Here is a 20,048-nt window from a genome sequence, read left to right as displayed (position 1 = left end):
GGACCGTAGCAGGATAGAAGGCACTGCAAAGTCAGTAGGATGGAAGCATTACAAAAATTTCCCAATATTAAAATATAGCTACCTGATTGTGATTTGGAATGAACAGCGCCACATGGCGCAGGTGTGCATATACCTGAAATCATCACCCACACGTTGAACAAAAGAAACAAACATGAGTAGTTCTCTGACGCGTTCTCACGGAGGGTATCTGCACTATGGCAAGCGACGCGATGTCAACCTAGAGAATCATGCAGGTTCGGGTTGTATGATGCGTCATCGGACTAGGCACGCTCCGATGCCTACACCCGTGCTTTGATGGCGTCGTAGAGTATCTAGACGCGGTGAAGCTGCTAGACTACTACCATCTGAACTCTGATACTTCCCGCCATGCCTACGCGCCTCTAGCACGTCTCCGGCACCCGTCAGTCTCGCCATGAAGTGTTGATGATCGCGTCTAGGGCTCTCGCCAAGGCTTGCACGGTACCGGGAGACGGCTATCTCAAAAGCTCCTTATTCACTACCCCGGGTGGCTCCACTCATGGCCGCCGTCCATGCTCAACCCACGAGTGCACACGATGCCAACGACCAGGCGCTGTGGCCTCAGGCCCCGGTGCAGCTCCAAAGAGGGCGGCAGCCAAAGGACTCGCAGGCCAAGATCGTGTCCTTTGGCCCGGTGCGCTCTCTCGACCAATTCGAGACGTCGTTGCGCGAATACCTGAGGAGTCCCCCCAAGGAGCCTGAGCACACCGAGGCTCAATTCGCCTTCGATATCGACACGTCCTTCGCAGTCCCGCTGGCGACTAAGCAGACGCCGTCCCAGCAGCCTCAGCAGGCAACTCAGCCGCCGCCGCTGCAACAACAACACCCACCACCCCACCTGGCACATCAATACAACCATGCACCACCCGGCTACCAGTCTGCGCATTTCCCCGCGCAGTACCACTCCCTCGCGGACCCCACTGCCGCGCTGGGGCACAGCTATGCCGAGTCCATTGAACCCAATAATGGCGCGTCCAAGACGGGGGAACAGAAAGTCGCATTGAGCGTCAGAGAGGCGCTGCAGCCGACGCCGGAGGACTCCAAGGTGAGGATGCGCAAGCAGCGAGCGGTTGCCAAGTGCTGCGTGGACATGATACAGAGGATCGACGGATACCGCTACAGCTTCCACAACTGCTGGATCAGCAGGGAGGACGACAGCTACCGCTTCTCCTACTACTGCAACGACTCGCTGCTCAACAAGGACCGCGCTGCCAACGGCAAGGGCACCAAGCAGGGAAAGCGCGCCACGAAGCCCGTCTACGACTGCAAAGGCGTCTTGTCCATCAAGTTCTCGGCCACCAAACAGACGCTCGACGTCTTCTACAAGCATGTGCCCATACACAAGACATACGAAGAGCGCGCCCCGCCGCCACGAAAGGACTCGAAGCGCCGCAAGTATCTTGAGGAGAACGACCCAGAGGCGCTGGCCAGGCTCGCAAGCCGCTCGAGGCAGCTGAGCAGCGAAGACCCGGACACACCCAGGGTGCTGAAGAAGAAGCGGTCCGACCCTCCACCAGAGCCCCCGAGGCCCTTCAACACAATCGAGAGCGATTTGAGGCAACAGAGTCTGCGTTCGTTGTTGGAGCTGATCCAGCCACCTGCGGAGTCACAGCACACAATTATCGAAACTCCACCACCTCCTCCGCCGCCTCCGCCGCCGTCCCAACGACCCCCTCCGCAAAGACCCCACCCCGGACCACGCCCTACACTACACGTTGAAACGCAAGCCATAGCAGCACCACAGCGGAAACGTCCAAGGAATAGTTGCGACGTCTGCAAGGCAAAGAAGACCAAGGTAAGACAGCGCCCATGGCATGTTCAAGTAACGGGAGCTGACATACGCAGTGCGATGGCATAAGACCTGCCTGTTCGACCTGTAACGACAAGAAACGGGTGTGCTTCTACTCGGAGCCAGCCAACGGCGAGGACCAGCGCCCACCCACCAATACCCCCGAACCCGCACGTCAATCTGCGAACAATGCCATGTCCGAGCTCGAGATGCTGAAGAAACAGCTTGAGGAAGCAAAGGCCAAGATACGAGAGTTTGAGTCGGAGAAGCGAGCGTCGACTACTCCTGTTCAGACGCCGCAGATGGGACCGCGGCCTCGATCGCAGCAATCCAAAGCCCAGCAGCAGCCGCCGTCGCAACCGCATTCGCAGCCCGCACCACAACCACAACAAGTACATATGCAGCAGCAGCCACAGCAAATGCATGTCCCACCACAGTCCCGCCATCGGCCACATGTCGCTCAAGCGCAGGCCCTACCTCATGCTTCTCAGCAGCTGCAGCGTCAACAGTCGATACCAAACCACCGCCAACAACTGCAGCAACTCAATCAGGGCCTTCCGCATGGCATAAGAAGCCCGCAGCAGCAACTAGCCTACAAAATGGGTAGTCAATCACCCCAACAACGCCTACCGAACGCGCCGCAACAACCACAGCAGACACAGGCTCAGCAGATTGGGCCCCCGCAACAATCTCTCACGCCGCAACAACAGTTCCAAGCAGCAGCCGCGCAGCAAATGCAGACTACGCAGCTCCAGACACACCCAAACTACTTTACCACCAATCACTCCAACCACTCTCCGTACGGAACCCTCCACCGAACCATGCCGCAGAACACGCTGCCAGTCAACACTATGGCCACTCAGCCCATGGTAGCGCAGAATAGCATAGCGGGACAGACGAACGCACACCTACCGCAGACGCAGCCTCAACAGCCTCCCGCACCCGCCATCGATACGAACAATGGATTTGGGCGTGGCGACTTTGCATGGGCGCCGAATGGATACTACGGGTACCAAAACGCGGCACCGCAGCAGCAGCAACAAAACCAACAGCAGAATCAACAACAGCAGCAGCAGGACCAATGGGCCGCGGCAAGAGGGCCAGGTGTGTACAGATGAGTACCGCACAGCCTGATTGTTCTCAAAGAAGTGGCTGATTATCATTTTACGAGACAAATATTGCAGTTACCTTAGCGAGTTTATCATGATCTAGCAAGTTTGGCGTTGAGAAAGGATACATACACATACCAGATACCCAGGATATACGAATATGAATGAAGGAATGATCACCCACTGCATACAACACAACAGATGCGGAAGAAGTGGGACCGTGACTACGTGTCTTGATAAACGTGTTGATTCACTTGTCAAACTGCGCTATATCATGATTTTAACGCCAGAATGCCGCTTAATGGCCTTTTCTCCCAGAGCCTGTGTATGTACGCCATGTCGTTCCCAAAACGCCTTGCAAATGCTAGCCGCCGCGCCATTCTCCTTCAGTAGCATGCGCTGGAATGGTCTTGTCATAAACATCTACTAGAACCCAATCTTTTGACCTAGACCGCGGAACGTGTCACTGATGCCACCGCCCATGCCAGATGACTTGTCGTTCATCTTCTGCGACGAGATTTCCATACCTGCTGCCTGCATGTTGAGGCGCGTTAAGCGGAGGCGCAGAGTGTGGTCGTATGCTTCGGCCATTTTGAGAGCGTCGGCGTGTACGTCATGGCGGGGGTCGGTCGGTGGGCAAATGAGCAGGCGGTCGACCAGGTCTATCCGTGCATTGAGAAGGCGCTGGTTGATCATCTCCTCCAAGTCCTCATCAATCGTTCGGCCTTGTGCTGGCGGGAACTTGGACGCCATCTCGTCGAGCGTGACGCAGCTGAAGGGTATGAAGTACTGCACAATGCTCTTCCTCCTGATCCGGCTATAGATTGTGTTGAGCATCTTGGAGAGGTAGAGGTCGAGGAGGTAGTCGTTGCGGTAGCCTTCGAGCACTTCGAGACAGGCGCTGTACTTTGAGTTGCAGAAGAGGTTGATGGCGCGGCGGATGTGGGGTTCGAGCTCAAGGAAGTTGCGGAATTCGCTGTTTGCTAACACCTTGTTTTGTAGGTCGGTACGGTCCATGTAGGCAAGCGCGCAGAGACCGCCGTATACGGCGATGTCATTGCCTGAGATGACCTCCTTCTGCCATGTGATGTTCGCTGCTGGCTCTGCAGTTAGGTATGCCGCTGAAGTGCCGAGGAAAGCTGTCGCAGCCTCGCGGTAGTTACCCGTAGCCATGTGACATAGACCACTGCAAGCAGAGATGATGGGCTCCAGCTTAGCCTTCTCATCACCCTTGAGCTGGGTGGCTTCCGACTTGGCCAGGTTGGCTAGTACAGTTGTCCATGACTTCTGTGCGATGCTAACGTATACGAGGCGGAGGGTCATATCGGCGAGGTGCTTGGGGGAGGTGCAGTGTTCGCGCATCTTCATGTAAGCCTTGTGTGCACTACTGAAGTCGCCGGTGTCGTAGTAGAAGTGACCGAGGTCTTCATTGCCCATCTGCAGAGTGTAAGTATATTGGCACCTGTTTCCCCGATATCTCCACTTACTCGTATGCTCTCCTTGATCAGGTTGTTCTTGTATGACTTCAACTCATGCTCTAGCCGGTCGTGCTCCTCGCGCACCATCCTCGTCTGCCTCTCAACCCATGTCGTGTCGACCACGGAAGCACCATCTTGTGGTGATATGCGACTGTATTCCTCTACTAGGTTCTTGTATAGATCAACATTCTTGCCCTTCTTTGCCTCGGCGATGGCAAGGCGGTATGCGTCGGCGGCGAGGTATGGCGAGTGCGCGCCGATGTGGTGCAGGCGGTCGATTCGTGTGTACCCTACAAGATGAATTAGTATACAGATACCGGGAGAGACATTGTAAGAGACGTACCGGTGTAGTTGGCAATATAGGATTCTAGGTCAAACTTGGGAGGGTCTATCGGAGTTAGCGAACATGCGCCATTGTTGTATGGATTATGTCATACCCTTGACCACGATTTCGCCCTTTGACCTCTGGTCCTGGAAGAAAGGCGATTGCTCGATATTCGAAGCCATGGTGGCAGTGTTGTGAGAGGGAGAGAGGGCGTGGTTGCGGCGTAATGCTGGGAGTCGGTAGAGCTACAAGCTGTCTAGGTCGCTGCTGCCTTCCCACCGCGGGGAACTGAGCACGGACCTTCACTCGCCGCTCCGCCCACTTTCCAAGGTTCCATCACGACGCGCAGTCACGGGGGCGCTTGTGGCCTTTCCCTTCTCCCACCTGCAGCATGGGTTGTGTGAAGCAAGTCTGGCGCGATCATCTGGCCGCGGAGTTGTCCAGACGTCTCAAGCGTTGTTTCTGAAGACAACACCGCATATGCATCTAGACTCGACAATAGCCAGGACGAGGCCGTGAAAGTACATATCGTTGAAACACGGCCATGCAGGCACTCGATACTTGCTTATGGCTACAATGCCTAGGCCTGCAAACCTCTAGACTTACCTCTTCGCATAACCTCTCTAGCTACGAAAACAAATCCAGTTCAATGCCCTCCTGCATCGCCAAAGCGTCAGCGTCCCCCACGAGCACGCACCCGCAGACCCTCCACGCCACCGTAATAACCAAACATACCCCCATAGAAAAACAATTCTTTGCGTCAATGCATTCTCCACGCTTGAGCGGACCCGATGTTCCGGTATCGAAAAAAGACCAGCCGTCCGTCCCATACTTTATCCACACACACACACATGGTCAGCTGTGGCTGAGGCTGAATCCAGGCCAACGCAACGGGTAACGCCCTGCTGCTTGCCCTGGATAAACTGGTCATCGGAAAGTTGTGGCAGCTTACTTTGAGTAACGGGTGTGAGAGCCGAAATTTCCAGAGACCGTACTTTGGGGAGATCTACGACGCAGGTCCGGGGCGTGGTTGATGTCAGCTCCTTCCACACTCTGGGGTAGTTGGACCTCCTCGGAGCTTCAGATATGTGGGTAGTCGGTTTTGACGGGATGAGTATGTAGAAGTTACGTGTAGTCAAGTAATAAAGTGTTTGAAGCAGTCACAGATCATGTGTGTGCAAGTATCATGATGGTAATAGTCAATAGATTCAGATACTATGTCTTCGCGTCCAGCACGTCCATTACATCTCGCTCGCAAGCGCAAACTCCAAAAGACCCAGTGGTATCGATCGAGAAAAGTACAAGAATACAAAAGCTACAAGCTTGGTAGTACAGCAAAGAAGTTCGTTGGGGTGTTCGTTCGTTCATCATGCCGTGTCTGTGTACGGGCTGTCTTGCAACCTTTTGTAGATCCCATCCGTATCGCTCAAAACGCTCGCAGCAAAAGCAAATGTGGTATCGCTATTCGTACTTAGAGAGCCCACTCTAGTGGTGCTGTCTCCATGCTCACACCGTTGATGCCGCCGACGATGTTGTCGGGCACCCACGGTCCTCTCTCCTCCCTCGTCGCGGAATGCAGGGCATCTGCGCGGTTGAAGGTCTGAACGTCCAAATCTGTGACGTAAGACTTGCCGTCAGGCAGCTTCATGCGCACTTCAAACTCTTGATCGAGCATCATGTCGTCTTTCCATAGCCTTCTCTGGCCGTCATATACGCACAAGACGCGCTTCTTCATCTTCATCTTGTCGGTTGCGCAACCCCAGGATACGGGGTAGTTCTTGCGCTTCTTGCGTCCAGAGCCGGTGATGGCTACGCCTCCTTTGGAGAAGGTAAGGCCGGCGCGAGGACCCGACTTCTGGACGCGAGAGGAGGATTGGTGGTTTGGTAGGTGGTTGCCACCCCCGACGTGCTGCGTTGCGCCGACACCTCGGGGATGTGTTAATTGTCAATGTTGTTTGGAGGACTTGATCGCGCCCTTGCCGGAGCGAGCGCGACGAGAGCCGTAAGTGGCATCCTCGTGGTCGTCATTGTCGACCTCGTCTTCCTCGAAGTCATCCTCTTCGTCTTCGTCGTAGCTGGGGACAGTGTACTCGATGCTCTTAGACAGACCATTGCGGTCAAGTGTCTCGGTGACATCTGGATCCTCTGCAACCGATGTGAGCAGGCGTTGGTTGATGGCCTCGCTGGGATCGGTTTGCTGAACGACGCGGAGCACACAGTCGTCCAAGTGCTCGTAGAACTCTTGCGCGTTGGCAAAGGTGACCGAGCAAGTGGAGCAAGTACCAGCAACACTGGGCTGCGAGCCACCGAAAGCCTTGCGGCCAGATGGGCTCTTCTTGCGGCTGTTGGGAGGGTTCTGCTCGACACCGTGAACAGATGTAAGATGCCTCTTGAAGACATCAGCGCGGTTGAACGACTTCTCAGCCGCTGAACCGCTACCTGGACAGAAGCCGCAGACCATGGTACCCTTGTAGTGTGTGAGTGTGTGGCGATTCTTGTCATACTTCCTTGCGAACCCCTTCGAGTAGTATTCGCAGGTCGCGATAGGGCATTTCTCTGGTCGTTCAGCACGGTGTGTGAGCATGTGCGCCTTCAGGTCTTTGAAGACGCGTCCACACTCGGGCAGTGGGCACATGCCCTTTTCGCGGGTCTCATCCTTGTCATAGCTGCTTCCGCTCTTGCGGCTGGTGCCTGAGTTTTGTGATTGGACAGAGACGACGGAGCCACGCCGTTGTCCGCCAGGTTGAGGGTAAGGCTGATATCGTTGAGTGTGTAGGTATGGGCTAGCGCTACCCCCTTTAATGTGTGCCGAACCGGGACTCTGGGTGCGCGATGAGAGTTGAGAGAGAGCTGGGGAAGGCGGCTGCTCGACAATGGGGAAGTAGGGAGATGGGGTAGCCCTAATCTCAGGGTATGGGCTTTGAGGTGCGAATGGGAAGGGCTGAATGAGATTAGGATCTGCTTGAGTTGCGTTAGTTTCTGTTGCATGTAGCATTGAAAGGCAACCGACAAGACTGAAAAGAATGAAATGACTGCGGAACTGAAGTGACTGAAGGAGAATTGACTGATGTAATACTGGGTGTGTTGACCGTGTCCGGTAAAAGAGAATTCCCCCGCCCATCTGATCTGGAAGACCAATTGGCTGAAGCTGGAGTCATAGGCGTCTTGAATACATGCCGCATGAAGTTTTGCGACGGAGAAGATGTAATGAAAGAAGCAGGCGAGGTTTTCGGTAAAGGAACAGTTGACTTACCCACATACGACTTGTCAGCCGCTACCATCCCTGAGTAGTCATAGCCAGAAGAGACACCGAGTCCCAGTGTGTGCCACGACTCGTTGAATTGCGGAACAAGTGATGGGGAGCCCATTGCAGAAGACGACACTGAAGCGCCAGATTCGGAAGATGCCGAAAGAACAGGGGGGATTTCGTGGAAAGAATGTGAAGTGGAATGTGGAGAGCCTGCTGGGGTTTGATACTGATATGGCTTGACACCTTGTGCGATGGCATCGTAGTGGTATTGTAGATCTTGTGGCCGTTGAAGGTCTGCAAGAGTAGCCATTGGGTCAAAGGGAGCGCTGAAGGCGTGCTCCATGGCATATGTTGAGGCAGGCACGTAAGGTTGGTTGTGGTGAAACTCTAGATGCTGCTCTTGAGGGTTGGAGTAGAGCTCGAAGTCGTGAGCCATGGTCGGTGTATATTGGGCGTAGTCAACCATGATGAGGAATGTGGTAGGTGGAGCAATGTAGGTTGCAGCAGATAGGAATTGAACTGCAGCCGATGCCTATATCCGTAAATGGAGTCAGCATAAGCACTGAGTAGGTGCGATCGGATCGATGGTGTTTGGTTGGTAGGGCTAGCGCAAATTATAAGGGACCGACAGGGGAAAGCTTACCTTCCCGGAGGAAGTGCCGATCAAATCCTAAGGTTGTCGTATGAGTCGGCGAATAGTCAAAGGGCGTCGAAACTCTGCTGATCTTTTACCGCATGTGGGTACGGGAGTGACAGCGCGTAGTCCCTCTCCGTTGAGTAGTCCTGGAGGCGGCTGGCTGAAGCGAAGGACAAGTCAGAAGTCGGAAGGACTATGATCCTGAAGGGTAATCCACGGCGTCGGAAAGGATCTGGATGAAGTAGTGTTTGCGTTGATCATAGGCCTGGATGGAGGACGATGCCTTGGGGGGCGAAGTTGGTTTATACATAAGGCCCAAGACAAGACCGCAATGGCCCCCAGCGGGAAACAGTGCACGAAGCTATACGACGGCAGGCCAGGCCCCTGTCCTGGAGGCTTGACTGCCCTATGCGCTTGGGCCTCTGGCATGAGGTGGTAGATTAGGAAACGGTCAGGCCACGCTAGGAAAAATAAAAAGAAGGCAGAAGTTACCGGCCGCCGTCAATTCACGTCCCCGCCTCGATCGCGCGCTCCGGCCTCCCAGTGGTAGCACTAACCCCTTGGGAGTCGCGGTGTGCCCGACCCCTGTCCACGCAAGTCGACGCACCAACAGAGCAAGCCATGCCAAAAGTGACGAGGGGTAGAGGGCCGTCAGCGAGTAGGCGAGCAGCGCGTGGGAGCCTTCACGCTGCATCTGGGCAAGACAAGCGCATTAGGGATAGACCCTGGAGAAGACGCACGCTTGATCACCGCTTCGGTCGGGGAGCCATGGGCGGACTGGGAAGCTGTCCTGCCATTCCGCACGCCTGGTGGCCCTTAGCGCATCTGGTACGCGATCCTCTCGCTTTGCCCGGACCGCTGTGGCTGGTGGCGCTAGCATGCGGCTGTGCAGGCAATATGACGTCTCATTGGACGTGGGGCAGTGCTAATCTTAGACCATTGCCCTCAATCGGGTCGTTAAGCGAGTCCTCGTGGGGCTCGTCGCTGCACTGCCTCTCCAGCAGGCCCTGTATCGCGCTGACCTCACCGTGTTTCTCATCGTCACATCGTCACTGCGGGACTGACTCCAGCATGCCCACCCACTCTTCGTGACTAACCAGCCTTTGAAGTCGTGGTGCGTCATGGCACATTGTGACCGCCTACATGAGCACATCGCAAGGCTACTGTGGCATGGCGTGACATGATCCTCTGAATAATCTTGGTTGCGTTTCGAAGTGGTGGGCGCACGCGTTGTCTGGTCGCGAGCAAACACACTTGCCCTACAACCGTAACCGTTTCGTAGCCTTGGACCGGGTGTGGGGAGCCAAGTCAGAGCAATCTCGCTCTGGGACCTTGCGCTGCCACGGCACGCCATGTGCACACGCCGTGTGTCTTTGACCAGAGGCTCCCGAGGACTAGCTGTCATACACGGACCTCATGTTCCGCACCATACTAACGCAGCGTCTGGTAATCAGCGTGACATCTTGTTCGCGTGGCCCCTGGACCCTCCTGGCCCGACGAAATGGATAAGGTTGTGGAAGGCGTCAACCGCACCCTCGCTGGTACGAGCCCTCCTATCAGCAGTGCCGCCTGGCTTTTGCCAAGTATACCGGCCGCAGTGCAACTGGCACCTGTTCATTGACTGCGTGACAACACCCTGATGCACGTCGACCATGGAATGTAACACCGCTGTCTAACATCGACTCGGTACTCGTCTGACGCCATCAGCAATATTCCACGCTCCAGTACATCATGTCGCCATGGGCGCATCACTAATCTTTCCACCTGGTGTACACCGGAGGTCGCCCATGGTGGCTTTGAAAAGCTAGTGATAGCATGTGCGGGGTGAACAGCCTTGGAATCCGTGCCACTTGACCAGTTGAGACTACTTTAGTCGCAGAAGCTACTCTTGTCAAGCAGTCCTCGACCCACGCTCTCAACGCGGTAGTGGAGCCGTGTATTTTGACAGGGCATGAATCCCCAAAGTAGTATGTGGCTGACGCACGTCAGTACAGCGAGCGATCGTGGTTGCAAAATGCAAGGCCAGAACCTATTTGGGTTTTGCGGCAGGATTATGATCCGAGTCTCGCGGGATGTTCGAATTCAGAGTACGCAATCGATTTAGCTATGCGCCCGCTCCAGAACCACAGTTGAGCCATGCATGAGCCAGCCAGACAGTATATTTCGGGGTTGGAATTGCGCACTGCCGCAGATCCGTACTCAGGCAGGTAAACGACATCGTCCACACTGACTGTTGAGATTCCGTGGTCTCGAGTCAACAAGAATGCATACTGCAACATCCGAACAGCGTGTTCAAAACGCAAAAAAGTATGGGAAGTCGCACCGCCACAAATTGTTGCGATGGCCAGAACCTCCAGCGCAAGGCATTGACCCTGCTTGTCTTGTGTGCTTGGGTATGGGCATGCGGGACACAGCGATGAGAAGGGCCGACACTAGACAAGCTATAGCGTAAAGGGCCTGTTTCGCGAAGATCCTAGTCGACCTCTTGTTGTGTGTTGCACATTCAACTCCGAACAATTATTGACCAGGTCGTGATTGTACCCGCCTGTATGCAAGACGTGTTTCATTTCCTGTTGATGGTGTTCGAAGGCACATGTCCTATTGGTGTGCGGACAGGTCTGCAGAGGCTTTGGCGACCTCCGGAATATTGACAAGCGATTCCCGTCGAAGGATAAGCGCAGAGAGGCTTTCCACCGCTACCATCAGCTTCTAAACATACGATTATCCCCAAATGGCACGACGGGTTGAAGTGGGTTTAGAATAGTCAACACCCCGTTTAGATCCGGAGCCGAGACGGCGATGGCGCGACGTTCTCTTGCGTCGTTGACTAGCCATGCGATGTAGACTCGGGCGTTTACTCTGTAGTCTTACTTTCTTCGCTTGCATCAAACCCTGATTCGATGAAGATTGAAGCAACCCTCCGCCTGTAATGGGGTGCAGTGCTAGATTCACTAAGCGGTATACCCGCTTCTGGAAGGCCACACAAACGTGCGACCACAACAGCAACAGGCCATGGGCAGCACTTGGAACGCCCAAAGCCACTGCGACGGGTGATCAGCACAGGATTACTTGCTACTGAGTACCAATAGTTCGGAACCCTAGTTAAGATATCACGATCTTAGGGTTCCATGCCATGCGAACGATGCTACAACGAATGACAAGCCTTGAACACTCAGCGGGCTGTAATCATGCTTGACTGATAGCGCTGTGCGCCATCGTACACCAAGTCGTGCGAGCTCGGGAGCCAAATTTGGGCTCGTTACGATCGTACACCTCGCATTGCGAATGCATAGTTCCGAGGAGAAGACCTCGAGTGTGGGCGGCATGGCCCGTTACAGGGCTTAAGTGCCATGTTGATTATGGACCGCCGTCGGCCGGGCTCACCGTGAGGGAGTAGCGAGGCGTGAAAGGTAATTCGTTGCCGTCGGTCTCGCCTATGCACGCGCAACCCCGCAAGCAAGCCACGAACCCAATTAGGAGGGTGAAAACACCGGCCAGATGGTTGATCATCCTTCCCGCGCACCGTGAGCCGTGCCATGCTGTGTTGGGACGCGACACACATGACGGCCCGAAAGCGAACAAGGATGCGGAGTAAACGTACGAGGAGTTCTGCTGTCGCTGCCCGCGCATGCTTTTCTCATCACCCATGCGCGTGTCCAGACCGTGGCTTCGGCTGATAGATTACCTTCCACGAGCAGAGCCTCATGATCATCGCAACCCTGCTGCAGCATGCGTATGGCTGGATCCCAATCTCTCAGGCCTCTGAGTGTCGGGGCAGACACTAGAGATGTCCACACAGTGCGGAGAAGTGGTAACTGCCGGATTTCTCATGATAGTCGGGAGTGGAAGAGAGCTGACCGCGTATCCTCATTTTTCAATGGAAGCGCCAACAATACAGTTTGTTGTTCTTGAGTGCGCCCTATCGTTGGCTTGCGCAACAGAGCCTCCTAAACGTGTCGCTGGGCTTGACTGTGACTGCTATCCAGCAAGCACGGCTACGGTACCAGAAGGTTTTGCTTGCCTGGCGCCGCCCCGTATCTGCAGGCTGAAGCGGCTGCCTCATGGTGCACATGGGCGCCCCAGGCTGGCGAGTTTCCGCCGTCGCAGTGGGATTGAGAGGGCTAAGGCCGAGCAGACCCTGACCAAAAGTGATCAGACCACCTGGCATCTGAGCAAAAGCAATTCTGCGCTGCGAGGGGCACTTGTGGGACCACGAGATAGCAGAGCTAATCTGTCCTTCTTTGACACGGTACGTCGCTGGAGGACGAGCCGGCGAAGGACTTGATTGGCGCCAACCTTGGAGTCCTCCTTTAGTACGCTGACACGTTCTGGCCCCCATTCTTCGCCAACCCCAGTCCTGCAGGAGAGTATCAAACCAAGCGACATTCACTCCACATGCGCGCGCGAGCCCATAAGGTGATGAAGAGTCTTGGCTGTGAGGGTCCAGGGTGCCTGCACATGGACCGATGTCGTCCTCCTTGGTGATCCGGCATACGATATCAGAGTGTCTGCTCGCCGACCACTCCAGAGACCCTCGCTCACAAGGGTACTATTTCGAGAGCGGTTGTCCTCTGAGCGTGGCTTTGGATCGGCAGGATCAGCGGGATCGAAGGATGCGCTGCGCGTGTCGCTGTCCTCCTAGGGCACAACATATCGACCAGTGCATTATCGTTCTATGCGGGGTATGTGAAGACGTATGTAATGTAGAATTGAAACATAGAAGAGATGTAGTTGAAGTAGAGTTGATGTGGAGCGAAGGGTCCCAACACGTCGGGTCGGCTTCAGCTCTGGTGGAGGAAGGTACGAATGAGGTAATTGCGCCTAGTGCTCGGGCGCCGTTTTCATGGAGACTACGGAGACTACTCTGCCGACATTGCTCGTATCGTATCGTAGTCGAGGTGTGTTCTGCGCACGTTTTTGCTGTGGAAAATGAGGTACCTGCCAACCTCACCGGATATGACGTATTCGATGGGCCCACATGAAATCTTCGCTTCCGGTGAAAGTTGGCAACCACGGGGTGTCAACAACACGTCTAAACAAGAGGTCGCATGATACGTCCGGAAGAATGCGCGCCAATCTTTCGTTCCAATACTTCCAGAATATCGTCGCGTTGCGACAACGATTGCGTCGCATTTGGGCTACCAGGCCCTAGCGGGGAGCTGTGATCTTCCCCGGCAATTACTTAACAGCGCGACACAACAATGATCATCCACCAAACTTCGACATCATCTGAAGTGGAGCATATTGGTTCGCAGCATGGAGTCAATGTATGAGCGTCTTAAGAATGAGAAAAAGTTGCAAATTTCTATCATGGTAATGCATACACCTTCTAATTATGGATATCAACGCTGAATTACTTCGTATCAAAGCCCGGGTATCGAAAAAAACAAACGCCGATTGGAAATGAAAGAGAAGTCGCCTTGCCGTTGAGGAAGTCATGCTTCGACTAAACCATCGCACCGACCTCCGTGCTGGCGTTGGTCGATGAGTACTGAGGCGCAACCTTGGAAGGGCTGCCTTACACTGGTCTCCATCGGTTGGGTGAATTGACTGGTTTATCCAGAGGTCGTGTGAGATGCCGCTTGTGAGTATTATACTACTCCTTCTTGAGTCGAGACCCCTCCTGAGGTACTGGCACCTCCTTGATTCCTGCCACGATTCCTGCCACTTCTTCTGCCTTTCTTATGTTCCTTCCAGACCACTCGTTATTCCAGCAACTCAGTGCTGTATAAAGCTTGATCCACGAATGGTAGTATACGAACAAGGGGTAAGCCGGGATGACGAAGTATAGGAAGAAGTCCAGAGGGTGTTCAAGGAACCATCGCCAAGTCTTAATGAGCTTAGTCGCCCATATGGCCAAGATCAGGTAGACAAGTCGTGCGCTGCCATTCGAGGAGTCCTGATATAGTCCAGATCGCATGAAGGCAAAGATTACCAAACCATCCCAGAAGACCGCGAAGTTGTACATCCACGGGAAGTACACTGTCCATACTCCGATGGGCCATTTCCACCAGATGGTCCGATCTTCGAAGATCGCAATGGGATTCTGACGGAAAGTTGTACGACTCCAGCGTTCACATTGATCCAAGTACTTGAATATCTTGACGCTTCCTAATACCGTGGTCATGGTTGCTTCCGGCGAAGACTGAACCTTAATGTTCCATCCACGGTTGATCACCCACCGTGTAATGAAGTTGTCGTCGTCCGCGAGTAGGGGCCCGACACCCTTTTCGGAGAAGCCTTTCCCCTTCAGCCAAGCAAGCGGGCGACTTGCAAATGGTACGGGCCATTTGCTTAATGTTGTTGCCCACTTGAAGACCCGCTCCAAGACGTACTCGTTCTCGAACGCCTGCTTAAACTCTTCGTTCTTCACTATCTCCTTTCGAATAGCGAGGGTACGAGCGGATATGGCGAACACGCTGCCATCAGCAGTATTTGATGCGCGAATCTCGTAGCTATGGCGGTCAAGATACTGCGCGCCGATGGTGTTCCAGAGACCGGCATGATACCAGTTTAGACAGAACTCAATGCGGCTCATCTCCTTGTGATCGTCATCAGCGTGAGAAGGGCGTCTGTATTGTACCCGCTTGCGCGTACCCACGATCCCGACACGTGGATCGTTAAAGGCCGGCAAAACTGCTCGCAAAAAGCGTGGGTGCCAGATGGCAGTGTCGTCGACCATGAGAATAATGTCCGTGTTCGCCTTCTCGATAGCAATATCAGTCTGCTTGCGCTTGTTGGACTCATTGGTGTTTATACAGGTGTAGTCTTTGTCGTCCCTCGGTTCCCAGCCCTTTCCGAGCCCGTAGTCCGTTTGGTACTTGGTTTCGCCTTTAATAAAAGCTTCGACTACATTGGCGACTTCTGTCTCGACGTCTCTCTTCGCATCTGGATTATTGGCCGAAAAGATAATTCGCTCTGGTTTGTTCCAAAAGATGGCCGCAACCATGTCCTTGAATACTGGGTTGTCTTTGGGGCCGACTGTCGGTACGATAACTGTACAATCCTTCCAGCTAAACTTCAAGTCTTGGTCAGTCGGCACTGTGGCGAGCTTGTATCGAGCATAGAAGAATCGGGTAACGATAGCGCGCCAGTAACGAAAGACTACCAAGGCCGAGAACCAAAGGAGACCCTTATCTTTGACCGACATGCTCTTGTTGATTGTAATATGGAGAAGTAACATCGGTATGATATGGAGAAGGTTCCATAACACGTTGGGCTTTCCGCCGGGCGTGGTCTTTCGATTTGAATTCTCGTCTCTCATGGTCATGTAGACTATCCAAAAGGACCAGCCAACTAGTAATTTGAGATTGAACAAGCTGTACGTATTCCACCAAGTTGGGTTTAAGCCAACATTCGGTTTGTCTTCCAGCTTCACAAGCCATAAAACCCAACCTATAGATATGGCACCGAAGATTTTGGCAAGTTTGTGCACGTTCTCCGTGAGATTCGTATCTGGAGACTTGGGTGGGTCGGATGAAGGCGTATTGCTCGTAGCACTCGTATCCGTGGACGTGGGTGGTCCATGAGAAGCCATGTAGCTCGTAGGATTCGCATCCGTAGACGTGGGCGGGCCGGATGAAGCCATATTGCTTGTATTGTTGCTGTAGTTCTGGTTGCAGTTTCTCACTTGTTGCGTTCTGCTGTTGTGTGAGAAGTAAACACCTGCAGAAGTTCGTTCAAATAGTTTAACAGAGTCATTGTACCACCAGGAGTGATGAGTGAAAGTCGCGGGCCATGGTGTTTGATGAGTCCATCACAGCGCCCTCAATGACTGTCATTATGGATTCTCTCCGCAAGTGCAAGAGGGTGAACTGCCACCACGCTGATAACGGTGTGACTGAAACGCCTATGTGAGTGTACACCGCACAAGTACTTGGCAGTGAAACAGTCGGGATTTCGAGTAGGATCGCAATTTTGACTGATCTATTGTGTCGATATGTTCATTTTGGTATATTGTTGTTGATGGATGTCCCTCGTTTAGATAATAGTGAGTACCTTGAGCCGCAGTCAAGTTGGCTCGATAACTCTATGAGGTATTTGATCTAATGTGTATGTTAGCGAAAGTGTTCATTGGTTTACATTTTTGTTATACACCACGCGAATATTGGGAGGACAAGATGTCTATACGAAGCTTTGAGCCCCTGTAAGTGGACGCTGATGAAGTATTCATGGAAGATGCGGTCGTCATACTCCCCGCAGGACTTTCTAGGTATGTATAAATCGGACCATCCTCACGAGTCATCCAACACCTAGGCATAGAGCGCTCAAACTACTACATCAGCACGTTTCCCAAAGTATAAGTAAGAACACTATAGCAAATATGTCACGAATATAGTCAAGATTTAACGCATCTTCGAGAGTATCTTCACCGTGCATGGCTGCTGTAGTATACTAATACAGAGATTAAAGCATTCCAATTCCAATCGCAAGTCCTGCTATGGGTTTTTGACGTGTATATGCTTCACGAAGGTTGACTCATCTTCTTTGTCTTCCATACCTCGTGCGCACATTGACATGTATATACTTGTAGAATCCATGTATCATGTAGCCCTCGCCATACTCGGTAACCATGATGCAAAACTCACTCCCTAGGTTCCTCATACACATAGCGCATTAGTTATGGTGACTGGTCACTTGCGCAAGGACGAACGGATACTTATCTCAGCCATCAGTGACACCAACTGCCAGCTACTTCAATATATATGACTGTATTCCATGCCTTCATCGGTAGGCATCCTGTTGGATGCAACAGGAAGCACGGATATGTGTCTAACAGCGGGAGGGTAATATCATTTCTTTGTCCCATCAAGCCGTGCGTGAAGACATGCCGTGTCCCAACACAGTGCCGTGTACACACGCCAATAGCAGTGAGCTCAGTACACCTGACTCCTGAATGATAATAGGAGCGTTCAGATAGCAACATGGTTCCAGCTTTGATGATGAAATCCACTCTCCGTGCAGATCCTGACTACGGCATCTATGCTTACGGGAAAGCCGCTCCCGCTCTCGCGGCTGCAACCGACCTCTAGACTCAGCAGCTTCTCCTGCTCACACAACGCACCTAGCTTTCTCTTCAAAACTATTTGATCGTTCTTGACTCACGAGCAGGTAGTCAACAAATCCGTTGAGCGGTGAAGGACTGTCGCAGGACATCAGAGGACCAGGCGCTTCGCACTCTTAGTCGACCCAAGCAGTGCTACCTCGAACCACGCGAGCTCCCCGCATGCTGATGATAATCCGGGGTCGAGACTCAAACACCGATGAACCCGCCATAGAAAACACTTGTGTGGCGTGGGAGCAAGCCAGTGTGACCTCCAACATCAGATGCCTCGTCCATGGGGATAAACCTTGCGGGGTCTGTACCACGACACACCAAAAACTCATCTAAATCTCGTCCTTACCGTCCACAGGTCGACCTTTTCTTGTCCCGAGACTCACTGGAATGTTTCTAGTTCTGGAATGCAGATGTGGTCGGGCAAAACAGGCAGTCGCGGGGTGAAAGCGCTATTCCCGAAAGAACCTCGGGAAGGTATGTCGACGCGCCACGTGAACGTCTGGAGAAGGGAAACAGTGACCTTGGCCGCACCAGACTCCTTTTCACACGCATTTCTGTTTGTCACATTTCACATCTCTATGTTACTTTTCCCCCGTGTTGCTGTCGCTTCGCGATGCGGTCCGCGGGAACAAGACCAGTTTGATGAACTGGCGATGGCTCTCCACCACTCACGAGCCCCAGAGGCCGTTTACCAGCAAAACTACTGAAACCGCCCAACGACCAGCGAGTCTAACCGCCACTACCTCTACCACGAGGCTACAAGTGTCTAGACTCCCATCATGCGGCACGTCCACGTTTTCTGGGGTCAATTTCGAACTGCTCAACTAGGCGAATTACCCGCGAACCGCTCGAACCTTGCACCTTCGTCCCTACAAGTGCTGCAACATCGCGAGGCTTTTGTCCCTAATCTGATCATCGCGCCCAATGGCATGTGTATACAGCGAGCCAGTAGGTCATGCAATCTCCAACGAGGATCCCCCTCTGCTAAGTGCAGCCGACCTAGATGCATCTTCGACGGTGAGCAAGGGGTATGGAAGCATGCGCATCTTGGTCGCGACGAAGATGCGCATGGCTATAAGTATATCACGGAATCCCGGGTTTGATATCTGTTCGTACGACAATACATCTTGATCACACATACGATATCATGTCTTTCAAATCTCTCCTCCTATCTCTCCCCATCCTGTGGCGTGGTGCCACTGCACTACCAGCCGGGCCTGGCTTTTGGGCTAATGGTTCATCCTATGTCTACTCCTCAGACGATATTCATGCCTCGGCTGCATACAACTTGATCGACACGTACGATGCCAGTAACTGGGTGAACAAATTCGACGTCCAGGATATCGGCGATCCTACACGTATGTGCACTGGCAGAATGTTATGTCACTTGTGTCTAACAAACATCTAGATGGCTTCGTAGACTACGTTAACGGGCAACAAGCTCAACAGCTTGGTTTGCTCAAGACGCAAAACGGTCAAGTTTACATGGGTGTAGACTCTACAACGCACCTTGACCCCAACGGTCCTGGTCGAAAGAGTGTACGCGTGCAGAGCAAGACAGCCTACAACCGCGCGCTTGTGATTGCAGACTTTGCACACGTGCCTGGTAGTGCATGTGGTTCGTGGCCCGCCTTGTAAGTTCCTCACCTGCCTGTAATATCGCCTTCATGCTGTGCAAGACTAACGGTGTACTTGCAGCTGGATGGTCGGTCCCAACTGGCCAAACCAAGGTGAGATCGACATTTACGAAGGTGTTCACAAGGCCCCCACCAACCAAGTCACCCTTCATACCTCACCTGGCTGCAACCCCGGTATCGGCTCAGGAGGCGAGACAGGAAGCCGCGGAGGCGGGGACTGCGGTGCCGGCGGCGGCTTCAACGGCTGCGGCATCTCCGCCAACAACCCCGTCACATACGGCTCACAATTTAACGCCAACGGCGGTGGTGTATACGCCACACTATGGACAGACGGTGGAATCAAGGTGTGGTACTTTGCCACCCGCGACATCCCAACAAACATCCGGAGCGGAAACCCCGACCCTGGAACTTGGGGTACCCCGATCGCGAACTTCGGTGGAGGATGTGATTACAATGCCAAGTTTAGGGACTTGAACATCGTGTTCGACATCACCTTCTGTGGAGACTGGGCGGGTGGTGTTTGGGGCTCGAACTCTTGCTCCCAGCTTAACCCCAGTTGCAATGCTTATGTGGCGAACCAGCCCCAGGCCTTTGGTGATGTAAGTCTTCTTCATATGGTGCTTGTGGAAGAGAATATACTAACAGTGACTAGACATACTGGCTCATCAACTCCGTCAAGGTTTACAGTGTCTAGATGCTCACGAACCCGCCTTCTCCTCTCATCCT

The 20,048-nt window shown here is 53.4% G+C and overlaps 5 protein-coding genes across 5 annotated transcripts; 2 read left to right on the top strand and 3 right to left on the bottom strand.

Annotated features, from left to right (window-relative positions):
* Positions 1 to 538: 538 nt before the first annotated feature.
* J4E78_007904 (uncharacterized protein) lies at positions 539 to 2,946 on the top strand (the record flags this gene model as incomplete). The annotated part of the gene is made up of 3 exons (XM_049368507.1): positions 539 to 547; positions 590 to 1,834; positions 1,885 to 2,946. The coding sequence occupies 3 exons, from the start codon at positions 539 to 541 to the stop codon at positions 2,944 to 2,946; spliced, it is 2,316 nt and encodes a 771-aa protein (XP_049219472.1).
* Positions 2,947 to 3,363: 417 nt separating this feature from the next.
* Positions 3,364 to 4,922, bottom strand: J4E78_007903 (uncharacterized protein; the record flags this gene model as incomplete). Its single annotated transcript, XM_049368506.1, has 4 exons — positions 3,364 to 4,374; positions 4,425 to 4,705; positions 4,759 to 4,803; positions 4,853 to 4,922. The coding sequence occupies 4 exons, from the start codon at positions 4,920 to 4,922 to the stop codon at positions 3,364 to 3,366; spliced, it is 1,407 nt and encodes a 468-aa protein (XP_049219471.1).
* A 1,289-nt stretch (positions 4,923 to 6,211) lies between these two features.
* Positions 6,212 to 8,456, bottom strand: J4E78_007902 (uncharacterized protein; the record flags this gene model as incomplete). Its single annotated transcript, XM_049368505.1, has 3 exons — positions 6,212 to 6,666; positions 6,736 to 7,698; positions 7,994 to 8,456. The coding sequence occupies 3 exons, from the start codon at positions 8,454 to 8,456 to the stop codon at positions 6,212 to 6,214; spliced, it is 1,881 nt and encodes a 626-aa protein (XP_049219470.1).
* A 5,767-nt stretch (positions 8,457 to 14,223) lies between these two features.
* J4E78_007901 (uncharacterized protein) lies at positions 14,224 to 16,215 on the bottom strand (the record flags this gene model as incomplete). The annotated part of the gene is made up of 1 exon (XM_049368504.1): positions 14,224 to 16,215. The coding sequence occupies one exon, from the start codon at positions 16,213 to 16,215 to the stop codon at positions 14,224 to 14,226; it is 1,992 nt and encodes a 663-aa protein (XP_049219469.1).
* Positions 16,216 to 18,832: 2,617 nt separating this feature from the next.
* J4E78_007900 (uncharacterized protein) lies at positions 18,833 to 20,016 on the top strand (the record flags this gene model as incomplete). The annotated part of the gene is made up of 4 exons (XM_049368503.1): positions 18,833 to 19,043; positions 19,094 to 19,319; positions 19,384 to 19,921; positions 19,975 to 20,016. 4 exons carry the CDS (start codon positions 18,833 to 18,835, stop codon positions 20,014 to 20,016), a joined length of 1,017 nt encoding a protein of 338 aa, XP_049219468.1.
* Positions 20,017 to 20,048: the final 32 nt, after the last annotated feature.

Source organism: Alternaria triticimaculans (genome assembly GCF_023758025.1).
Source record: "Alternaria triticimaculans strain BMP 0046 chromosome Unknown scaffold_13, whole genome shotgun sequence".
Taxonomy (NCBI): Eukaryota; Fungi; Ascomycota; class Dothideomycetes; order Pleosporales; family Pleosporaceae; genus Alternaria; species Alternaria triticimaculans.
This window is presented reverse-complemented; position numbering and strand designations above follow the sequence as displayed.